Source organism: Dendronephthya gigantea, unplaced genomic scaffold, assembly GCF_004324835.1.
Source record: "Dendronephthya gigantea isolate DGI-Jeju-01 unplaced genomic scaffold, DenGig_1.0 000009F, whole genome shotgun sequence".
In the NCBI taxonomy this organism is placed as follows: domain Eukaryota; kingdom Metazoa; phylum Cnidaria; class Anthozoa; order Malacalcyonacea; family Nephtheidae; genus Dendronephthya; species Dendronephthya gigantea.
Window position 1 is genome coordinate 2,677,027 of NW_021163019.1, and position 11,958 is coordinate 2,688,984.

General features: G+C 39.8%; 2 protein-coding genes across 2 annotated transcripts; one reads left to right on the plus strand and one right to left on the minus strand.

The window, feature by feature from the left end:
* Window positions 1-1,064: 1,064 nt before the first annotated feature.
* LOC114517554 (neurabin-1-like) lies at window positions 1,065-8,959 on the plus strand. The gene is made up of 15 exons (XM_028537326.1): window positions 1,065-3,382; window positions 3,564-3,684; window positions 3,853-3,957; window positions 4,077-4,116; window positions 4,363-4,419; window positions 4,519-4,566; window positions 4,710-4,942; window positions 5,588-5,645; window positions 5,809-6,001; window positions 6,222-6,391; window positions 6,462-6,752; window positions 6,927-6,999; window positions 7,393-7,538; window positions 7,684-7,791; window positions 8,052-8,959. The coding sequence occupies exons 1-15, from the start codon at window positions 1,255-1,257 to the stop codon at window positions 8,217-8,219; spliced, it is 3,939 nt and encodes a 1,312-aa protein (XP_028393127.1). The 5' UTR covers window positions 1,065-1,254; the 3' UTR covers window positions 8,220-8,959.
* Window positions 8,960-8,972: 13 nt separating this feature from the next.
* Window positions 8,973-11,937, minus strand: LOC114517555 (transmembrane protein 163-like). Its single transcript, XM_028537327.1, has 8 exons — window positions 11,815-11,937; window positions 10,952-11,074; window positions 10,554-10,597; window positions 10,357-10,451; window positions 10,045-10,141; window positions 9,802-9,913; window positions 9,434-9,575; window positions 8,973-9,341 (listed from the first exon to the last, which is right to left on the minus strand). The coding sequence occupies exons 1-8, from the start codon at window positions 11,927-11,929 to the stop codon at window positions 9,281-9,283; spliced, it is 789 nt and encodes a 262-aa protein (XP_028393128.1). The 5' UTR covers window positions 11,930-11,937; the 3' UTR covers window positions 8,973-9,280.
* Window positions 11,938-11,958: the final 21 nt, after the last annotated feature.

Here is an 11,958-nt window from a genome sequence, read left to right on the forward strand (position 1 = left end):
ATGAGAATCAATTTCTAGAATCAACCGACTATTATTTACCTACAGTTTAATTTCCCCTAATAAAACACGCTCACATATTCAAAGAATTTTCCCAAAAATTTTATAGCCGGTCGAAATAGCTACTTGAATTGTTGAAATAAATCTAAGAGTAAGTGAAACGTGTTGATATTCTAGGGCAACCCTCAGGTATGATAATTGGTGCAGTCCTCAACTTAATTGGTAAATTAAATTGTTTTGCCATTAAATTGCCAAGCAAACTAGATTTGATTCACGAAACCGTCCTTGTTAAAAGTATTTTACTCTTCTTAAAAAAAGATCGAAAACCTCCGATTTTTTAACAACGGAATGTTTGCGTTACACGATGTTGAAGGGTTGACAATCTTAAGAATTTTCTTTTTATATAAATTACAACAATATTATGTTAATGACCCATTACAATTACATATCGTGACAAATATTATCCATTATATACTCCAGTTATTTACCTCACGACTTTCTGTTTCAGTCTAAAATCTAAACCAAATACGAGTTTGATAGGATAGGAAGACGGTTGATTTGGAGCCCCATAATATGAAATACCCCCCAAAAAGTTTCGGCCTGAGCTCCGAAGCCTAGCAAAGATATTCTCTTCGGAACAATATCAAGATTTTTTCCATCGTTTGTGCCGAATTTTACATTCCTCATATTAAGTATGTTGGCCGACGCTGAGCAGTTATTTCGAGAAGAATATCCAATTCCTGAGCCGTGACGACTCCTTGGAATGCACTTTCGGTATAATGTATTGTATTGTCATTCTAATGTGACATTATGTGGTTCTATGTTTCGCTCGGCCAGGAGCCGACATAATTTAAAAACTCGGCATTTTTTTGTAGCCCGACTCCGTGAGTTTGTAATTCATGGGATATTTTATTGCTGCCGCATATATTACAACAGAATCACAAGGTTTTAACATAAAATTTAGGCGAAGAAGGACGAAAATTATTTTCGGAATGAAGTAATTGCAACAAAGTATGAAAATAGTTTGATACATTCTTTCGTGTCATTCAGCGTTCTCATTGGTCAGATCGTGCCACGTGACGCGTGTCCTTTCCTTGCGATGTTTTGAACAACATTATAATCATAATCTTTCCTATCGCATTTCTTTCCTTTTGTGTGCGAATTTTTCTTCCCAAAGACGCGGTCTCGCCGCCGGTTTAATGAAGAAGAAGTCCTTGGTTTGTGTTTGAACAAGACCGTTAAAAAGACCGCTTTCAAATGTCAGAATATGGGGTACAAACATCAAGACGAACACAGTATAGTGGAACTGATTTGAACAATGACCTCGGCATTGGCAGTCGAAAAAGGACTCTGGACGACAATGAATCGCACCGAATTCAAAACTTTAATAACGCGAAAACCGCAGGCAGAGATTCACCTGGGTTGAAAGACGACGAAGATAAATATTATCAGTATTTATTGCACAAAAGCTCTACAAATCGTCGGTCGCAACACGAAGGAACGCTGGTTTCTGCACAAAACGGAACTGCAACGACTCGTAATGAAAGAGTGTCGCTTGGTCGGCCGAATAATTTTCAGAATAGGCCTACTTCGCAGCAAAGCAATAAGCAAACAAATAGGGATTCGTCTGGTCTTCGCAGCAATGTGTACCGAAGTCATTTGAGCGGGCCGGCGTATATCAACAATGACAGGAAATCAAATTCCCCATCGCCTACAAATCGCGAAATGGCAAGTGGACCGAAACCCAGACCCAGGGTAAAGGATCTACGAAGTCTTTTCGACTCCGGAAAGGCCGAGCAGAATCCTGACAGTGTAAAGAGGAAAGAAATCGGTAGCCACAACAAGGCACCTGCAGTTGTTCACGAGACCAATACCGATCAGGCATTATCAAAGGGCTTATATAATGTAAACAGAGATACTGTCAAAACAAATAATATAAACGCGAAGACTAGTAACCAAACAACCAAAGAAGAATATATTGATAGTACAGCCCATGGAAATGTTGACAACGGGCAATGGGATGGTGATATTGTTCCCCTGGAGAGAGCAAGAGTTTTCTCAGAGCCAGGAGGAAAAGTCGTTCGGGGAGATAAGAAGACCTCTCCCCAGAATGGACAAAGTTTTAAAGGTATCAAATTATCACACGAGGAAGCTAAGGGTGCATGGAGACTTAGTCTTTCTGCTCATCGACATCAAAAGGACAGCTCGAGCGAAGAAGAATCCTCCAGTGAAGGCTCAGATGACGAGGATGATCAAGATCCTAACGATTCACGGCATCGGATCAGCGACAAACGAGTCATTCAGATGTTGCAGAAACGACATCCAACTGAAGAGCTTAAGAAAATGTTTGATGGACCTGAGGCATTTAATGCTACAACTAAACGTCAGTCTTTTCATGGCTCCTCTGATCTGCTAAATGATGGAGGCTTTGAAAAAGGTCCGCTTGCAGAAGTCAGTACAAGTCCTCAGCCAGATGCAAGGGTGGCTTCACCCCAGGGTGAGGCCAGTCCTCTATTAGATGGTAATGACGAGGACTCACCTCCTTCTCTGAAATATGTCAGTACTGGGCCAGTCAAGGATAATAGTTTAGGAGTTGTTGGTGACTTTAACGTGTCCCAGTTCATTGCTAGTCCGCTACCTCAAAGACATCATATTCAGAACAATGTTGATGAATCACAAGAGGAGCTTCATAGTGAAAATGCTCAGCTTGATGTAAGCACCACTCAAGCTGATAGCTATAAATCAATGTATCATGATTTCTTAAAAAAAGAAGGGCTTGCTCCTGAAGTTACACCATCCCCTCCTAAAACCACCCAGCGATACACAAGGGAGTCATTTCGACCTCCCCTGTACTCTGAAGACAGCGAAGCCGACAGTCTAATGCCGGGGGAGAATCTTAATGAAGATATTGCGACACAGCAACAGGTCATCAAGGAAACTGAGCAATCAGAGTTAAACGAGTCAGTCGAACCATTAGAAACTGATGAACCAATTCCAAAAAATGACAGTGCTGTTGATCTGATGCCGAAAGAGTATGATGAGGATACGCCAGATGAAGATGCTATTCATGACTCGTCCTTTGATGAAAGTGATGTTGGAAGCACCACCTCTCCTGAACTTAAATCAAACTTCCAATTCAGTTATAATCTTCAGCATCATAAGGACCTTGAGGCTCCTAAAGATGACACTGATGGGAGACCAAAGGCGAAGGGAAAGCGCACAGTCCGGTTTACCCAGTCTAATCATACGGTTCACGAGACCTACCATCCGTTAGATTATGAAAGGGGTAATGATGACATTGATCCTGTCAGCTCTTCTGCAGAATGGGAACTGGAAAAACGTGTTGAGAAAATGGATGTGTTCTCTGTGGATCTTGATAAAGGAGGTTAGTCTTAAAATTTTCATTTCTCTGATCATTTCAATTCTTCTTCTTCAATTTAAATGTTTGTATAGCCAGTGTACTCTTTGCTAATACCAAAGGATCATACTCATTAGAGATGGCAGTACATATGTATAAATGCAGCAAGATAATAGTTCAAACTTCAACATCTAAAAAACACTTTCAGATCAACGAGGACTTGGTCTCAGCATTGTTGGTCTTGGTGTTGGCACAGATTCAGGAGTTGAGAAATTGGGAATATTTGTCAAGTCACTCACATCTGGTGGAGCAGCTGAGGCTGATGGAAGGTAAGTACTGTACTACCTTCCTAAATCTGACTCTGTGATTACCTTTCTATAATATGTACACTGACGTAGAATATATTCAGTACTGTATGTGTTATTTGTTCTGCATCAAGTGCTTATGCTACACTCTTGTTCATACCATATATAAATTAATATAATCCTCTTTCTTAGGATTCAAATGAATGATCAGATTTTGGAGGTGGATGGTATTTCACTGGTTGGAGTGTCTCAGATGTTTGCAGCGCAGACCTTGAAGAACACCAAGGGTACTGTAAGGTAACCAAAATTACTTGCTAAAGTTTCATGTGGCACTAAAATGAACCCAACCAGGGGGAGGGTGGGTAATGGTATGTATGCATTTTGTACAGCTAACATTTGCCATACTTTTGTTAAAGGTTCCTAATGGGGAGAGAGAAAGGCAGACATGTAAACAAGGTCAGTTTTATAGTCTATCATGAACAGTAATCAATTTCACAATAATATGGTTTTATATAATGATCAATGTATTTTATATGTACTTTATAAATTGAATATTGACGTTGGTTTAGCCTAAACCGGGAATTCTGTGAAAGATGCAGTGCAGATCCTCTCAAAGGATGCAAACTTTTTATTCATGTTCAAGAAGGATGAAGGTTAATACATACCCGGTCAATATTGATGTACTACTTTATATTTATACAGGTTGATGCTGACAAGTATATGGCCCGTTGTGACAAACTCGAAGAGGAATTAACTCAGGTGATGAGGGGATTTTAAGACACTAGGCCGGCATTTAGATAAACGTAGAAAATGGCTGAAATTCCTCACGAGCAAAATCTGTGATGCTTCTTTCAATAGGCCAGGCAGCGAATTCGTGAACTTGAAGCAGAAAGAGTTGTGGATAAGGTAGGAATTTTTATCCCAACGGCATTATAGTTGGGTCGTAATATGGGTGCTGTTGGGTAGAGGACTTATATTAAACACGACCCTGGTTTGGCCTCTACACTGAAACACTTTGTAACATGGCATACCTTTTTTTTTCACTTTAGGTCACGACAGAGGACTCCTCAGATGACACGGAAGGCTTAAGAAATAAGTTACGATCGCTTGAAGAGAAGCTAACGAAGACTGGGGAGAGCCTGTCTGTGGCTGAACGTGAACACAGCGCCCTGCAGAAACAGCTGGATGAGAGCAAGAAATTATACAGTCTCGTGCAAAAGAAGAATACACAACTGAAAGAACAATTGCAGAATGAACAGCAGAAAAACCGAAATGTACAAAGGTATGTTACGGTTGGACTTCTCTATTACAGCATTGCTCTCGGTAGCTTCGCTCGTTCCATTGTGTTTCAACGTTGCTTGCACGTCATATGCCTGTTTGAGAAAAAGCATATCTCCCGTTCATTTCATGCACAGCTTGGACAGAAATCGACTACAAACGATTTTTACACAGTTCACAAGATGAACGGAAATACGATGAGCTAAAATTTGAGCTAATATTATTCATGTTTACAAGCAGTCTTCCGCCTTCAAGAGAGTCCTCGTTAAAACGTTACAGTAAAACGAATGAATGCATTTGCTGCAATTCACTCGAGGTTTTGCGTTAAAAGCGACAAAACGCGTGCATGGCCAACATCCGTCAGCACTTCGTCATAAAGTGTAGAAAGAAAGTTGAATATTTCACTCGACGGTTAAGAAGTATCCAGACCGTATTTGACGGCAAAGCTCCCAATACCGATGGAAAAAATTTTGATAATCCGTAAAAATGCATGTTTCCTTGCTGTGCAATCAGACAAATCCATACAATTTCCTCAATCTGGAATATATTTCCATCGCAAACGGAAGAATTTTAAAATCTTTCTGCATTTTGACTTCTGCGTACTATTTTTAGAATAGGTTTATTCAAACGCCTCTGTCACTTTTCACAGGAACAACAATAGCTTTGGGGCAGGCGAAGAACAGTTGGTTGAACAACTTCAAGCGAGGGTACAGATTTTTCTATTTTTTTTATTAACACTGTGTGTAACAGGGCTTGGTCAATCCCTATTTACCCACTATTCACCCGTTCACCGTAGCTGCCTGACCCCCACAAGGGGCAGGTACACCCCCCAATTTCTCGTCAGTTGCTGAACTCTTTCCGTTTTCTTAGGTACGTGAACTGGAAACTGCCCTTCGTGCAAACGGTCAAACTAACGCCATCAAGGCTAGTAGCCGTGGCAACCATGAGGACAGCAGTATATTTGATCAGTACATTCAACCAACACGAGGTCAACTGGAAACTAGTCACAGTTTAAGTCAAGAAAGTGAAAGTGATTTTGATGACATTGTGAAAGCAACCCCAGGTACAAAATAAACTTGTCGCGAACGCCGTGACAAATGACAATCATTACCTTAAGAGATGGACAGGCTTTATAGTGACTGCAGTTTTGTTTGTGCGTATGTAGTCATTGATAGATAATGTTGGGTTGAATGAGCTACGATTGAACCGCAAATGTGTAGTTAAAATGTACTGTAATCATGCAATCATATGCAATAATGCACATTTTGCGCTGTTTTTTTCAGCTGAGACAGCCGCTGACCTTGGTAATGTTATCCCTGCGACTGCCATCCTCGATCCCACAATGCAACACGATAAGATCCAAGCTGCTGCTGGTGACGCTAGACGACGTAGACCATCACGTGATCATATACAACGACTTAGCAGAGACCTGGATCCCGATCAACAAGCTGAGGTGTGTTCTCTGAGTGATACCAGATATAACTGTTGTTTGAAAGTGATCTGAAATAATACCTTTTGCTTAGATAATGAACAAGTCCGTGGAAGATTTAGTCGAGAAGGTTCGTGAGTATGCCGACGACCCCAACCTGGACTCTAAACCGAGGCGACCACTGACCGGTTATTACGCAGGCGCGGAAGGAAAGGATGAAGCAGCCTCACAGGTGATACCGCTGAATGTTGCGGTAAAGGAACACGAAGAGGAACGAAACAGTCTTACTCGTGGAAAAGAACGAGGAAGTAACGAGGGTATTGCTCAGAAAACAAGATCAATGGAAGACCTGAGCCCTGGTTCATCCCGAGAGATTCTTGATGAGGTTTGCATCATTCCAGACCATTCAGTTCTATACATATATCTGTGTCTGTATATCTTGAAGACCTGGGGCCGTTTGTATCAAGCCCGTTTAGCTTAAACGGTGGTTAAGTTCAAAATAGAAAGCAAGTCTATCGTTTTATTCAACAAGCAAACTAAATATTTTTAACCTTTCCAGCCTCGTGCCAAACCAAGACATGATCCGCAGACTTCCCCCGTGGACTCTGATGAAAAATCGACAAAGAATCGAGGTACAATCCAATATTCACTTAGCTGAAGTTAAACTTGTGCATCCAGTGAGTTTCACTGGGTAGTTTAAGCCGCGATCAGATTGAGGGGCAGCCTCGAATGCTTGGCTATTTTTCGACACCTTTGTTCCACGGTATAACGGGAATTATTGAAGATCTCACTGAGCACGTCTTACCCTTTTTATCTCCCACCCCATCGAAATCCCTGGGAAAAGGAGGGTGATTTTCTAGAAGTTTGGAAGAGACTCCTTCCCTCTAGAAAATCCCCCATCTTCGCCCCAACAAACCACCCTTCTTCCCTCCCGGATAATCCGCTCCTTCCCCCCATAAAATAACCCTTCTTTTCCCAAGAAATCCCGTAATATACAACTGTATCTTTTTGTCCCTCTTTGACAGCAATCTCGCCCAGCAGTTCAACAGGAGAAGGGATGAGTGATCACGACGAACTAAGAACGACCAGCTCTGGGTCGATTCCCGACGAAGGAAAGCCGGTCATGGCCGAATGGAAGATAAAACCTTTAGCTGAATGGGATACGCATCAGGTTTGTTCGAGAACGTGTTTTTGGTTGAAGAAACAAATGCTCCAAAACTCTGGATGACCAGTTGTGTCTGATTTGGTGTGGCGATAACCAAACAGGATACTACCGTCTTGACATTTCCTAAAATATTTCATCTTTTTACCACCAGGTAAACTGCTGGTTGATGTCAATCGAACTAGAGGAGTACTCTGGCTTGTTTGCGACGCACAACATTGACGGCAACGAATTACTAACGATGGATAGCGCAAAGATAAAGGTACGAATGTTATCTGCAATATTAGTGTATCATATATAGATCATTTTCAACACCCCACTGCCTGATGAATCCTTGCTTAGTATCCGACAAAGTTTGTGCAAAAAAATAGGCTATTAACATCCTTTCATTTATCCATCGAGTATTCTAGAGTCAACCGCACTTTCACTACACGAAATGTAGTTGAAAGCATCATACAAGCGCCCCTGTTTAGTCATGCGGTTTCTCCTCGTCTCGTGTTGTAACTCTTGCGGTCTTTTCAGAATATTGGGGTGCAGCAAAAACATCAAAAGCTGTTGAAAAAGAGGCTGAAAGAGTTGAGAAGCGAAATGGAAAAACAAGAGAAACAGCGGTTGAAGAACAGGAAAGGCTCCAAGAAATCAAAGAAGGTGCCGTTTTGGAAAGGAAAGTATGATATCTCTAGTCAATAGTAACCAGAGTTGACTATAAACAAGCATATCTGGTCGCATCGCCCAGATCTTGCATATATAGTTTATGCAGTTGATAAGCCCAAAAGAGTGAACATGATTCATTGGACAACCGAAATGAAATCTTCCATGACACCTATGAGTTTCATGAAAGCTAAATATCGATTATCTTGAAGCTTTTTAAAAGTCTGTTTAATGAATCAATGCATGTGGAGTGCGCTCATAACGCGATCAGCCGGGCTTATCTAGTGCGTAAATTTTCCGGATTTTAAACAATCATACTTCGCTCAAAAATGCACTTATATAAACTTATATTCATCCTGTAGTATCCACCTAGTAATATATTCATCCTGTAGTATCCACCAGTTGCAGTGCGACAAGGCAAAAAGACTAGCATTCCAGACTACATATATAAGTCAACTAGAGGATTCTCCAGTTGACTTATATACGTAGTCTGGAATGCTAGTCTTTTTGCCTGCCTTGTAGCATTCCGACATATCTTAGTTTTAATATTATAATGTGGAAATTTCAGTTTTAACTGTAATTTATGAACACGGACCGCGGACGTTGATGCAAAATAGCCAGGCATGTATATCCATAATTTGCGTCGAATGCATATAGGTTTAATTAATGACGGAATGAATTTTTAAATAAATGACGGCAATTTTATGTAAGCAAATTTAATGTAGAAAGGTTAGGTGATGCATATAGTGTAAAACTGAACATTATACAGTAAATGTTTGATAATGTACTCGTGTTGAAAGCTTTGTGATCTTTTGACTGTTGTTTGTTCAAAATAGAGCAAAGTTCGTGAAGATTTTTAGACGAAAATACTGTTATAGGCACAATGATTTAGTTAACATGAATTTACATGAATTCCACGCCACAGCATTTAACATGAATTTATAAATATTCGTCATTTATATTCATTGTATAGTTATAATCACTCCCTTACTAACACTAATATACTAGTATTACTAACATTGTATAACAATTACACGTTGTCGAAATTGGATCACTCTGTACCATAAATATATCATTTTTACATCGTCATTGTGCAGTGACTAATCAATGAATGTCCATTCCCGCTCTTTTCCATGGCCCAAAAGTAGATCCGTCAGTAGCCTTAAAAGGATAAATAAGCGTGTGTTTATTATTAAAAAAGCACGTGACACAAACTAACCAATCATATTAGGATAGATATTTAATATAGCTACCTCAAACCATAGACGAATATAACGAAGGCGATGGAAATAGCGATAATTGAATCCAGAAACCACACTTGATCGTTTTGACGCTGAGCAAAGGTACTTGCTAATAAGCCTAAAGCCATGAAGGCTGTTGTTGAAGAATTGAAAGCTACATGAACGCAAATATACAAGGTAATGAAAGGGTTTTGGAATAATAGTTTTTATTCTCTGAATAGTAGTTTTCATTCTGTGAATAATAGTTTTCATTCTCTGAATAATAGTTTTCATTCTCTGAATAATAGTTTTCATTCTATCCACACTGGCTGCTTTACCTATCGTGAATGAAGCCATGCAGAAGCAATTTTAGATGGAAATGCGTCTATGATATAACATACCATCTGTTTTCATTGACAAACTGTGAATGGCGTTTCCAATCACGAATTTGAACCACGAAATAATGGCAAAACCAACGCAACTGATGCAGGCAATGACGAGGAGTCCTGGTGTCTAAACAAAGGTTGATAGAGAGTTGGTGTTTTGTATCTTTGTGAATCTTATACCAGATGGTTTTCCTTGACCCTAAAAATATACTCCATATTTAAGCAATGACTTCATTTACAAAAGTCTTTTCATCAAACCTTCTCTGGCATCTCCTGTTGTAGCAAAAGATACACCGTGCGAGAAAATATCCCGAAAGACGAGAAAATAAAACAAACGCCAATCCCGACGCAGGCTCTGGCAAAAATAAAAGCTGTGCATAATTATCAGAAGTGCATAATTATGGTCACATTGAATATAGTGATCAGAAGTGCATATGGAAATCACATTGAATATAGAGGTCAGATGAGGTTTCATTAGATATATATATGTTCTAAACCCCCCCCCCCCCCTCCTGAGATGGGAAGAATCATGAAGGATCATACACCCTGATACAAATAATTGCCACTTACTGTTTTTCTCTTTCCCACGAATGTTCCACACCGGCTGCTCCATAAAATCTCCAAAACACGATTGCTGATGTAGCCGTGTCCAGCAGTGAGTCAAACTATAGCAAAAGTAGTGCAAAAAGATCGTAATCAACTGGTTCTCATGCAGTTTTAATGCCGGCGTAAAAAACTATATGTACTAGTACAGGGATATATCTTACTGCAAATCCAAATGCGGTTTTGCTACCTCCAGAGAGTGACAATACTAGGAACATAAAACACGCGAGGATTAAGACATTGCTGAACAAACTATAAACGTCGACATCTCTGACTTTTGCTTTGCAATGTTGTGTAAATTGGTCCGGCGTAAGTAAGTAGAGTAAAGGCTCGTTCACACCAACACAATCCAGCTTTGTCCGATCCAAATTACTTCTGGCGTATGGAATGAAGTTTGTTATTGAAAAAGCAGTACAGCATTGGTTTTGGTGGAATTGCTGCCCATATACATTGCAAGTCAACCGACTGTAATCACATCCATCAGAAGTGAATCGGAACGGACAAAATTGGATCGTGTGAACAGACCTTAGAAGGTAGGACACATATTAACATGTATTCTTACCAAAAACCAGAATCCCAATGCCAACTGAAGTCAACATTGAGATGAACAAAATCAACTGCGCCCCAAGATGCCATTTCACGGCAATACTGGATGGAGGATGATGATTGTTTTCACCAAGGATATCTTTGAAAAGAAAAACAACAAGAAACTATGAAACGAAATTCCAGCGGCCGGTTGTACGAAAGCTTGATAATCACGAACAAAGTTTGGTCACTGTGGTTTGGTCTATCATGCAGCTGGTCCTCAACGCTAGCTCGTATTGACAACTACAATGATTTAGGGCCACGTAGTTTGCTATAGTTTGCTTTTTCACGGCCGTAAAACATTCGCGAATCACTTTTGTCTCATTTTCTCTCACAAGATAACGCTCTAGTGTAATTTAATAAGAACGTGATAAATTATTCAACAATATTTGTCTGACTTAATGAAACTAGAATATATATCATTTTATGTTTGTAGTTCATTTTTGAACTTCAGCAAACTACAATAGCCTAAAAACAGGTTATCTTGAGAAGGAACGAAAATGATTTATATGAGTTGCATAAAAGTCAGATAGAATATCTAGAAAATGAAAATTACTCCAAACAAACACGTATGTAAGAAAAAGCTAGTGCTTTTCCAAAATCTCTACTCCGCTTAAATTTTGTTAATATTGTTTTGAGACTTATGATCGAGGCAGTCTAATTTGTGAAGACCATTTATAATTCTACTTCCTGTTTTACAAAAGACAAGATTTTACCTCGCTCAAGGGAAGTAGAGTGCTAATTTTTAGTTTTAACAAAAAGTTATGTTGTCTCAGTTAATTTGCCATACGTTATCACGTTTGAATATCTTTACAAAACCCGGCTTTCCGCAGGTCTTACCGTCGTCCAAGTGAGAGACACATGGCAGTCTGTTGTACTCGTTGTACTGCGAATGAAAGTCGATTTTCTGCAACGGTTTGGTAGGGTTTTCAGCAATCGTGCAAAGCAAACTCATACTTCAGACAAAAGGCATTAATTTTTCTC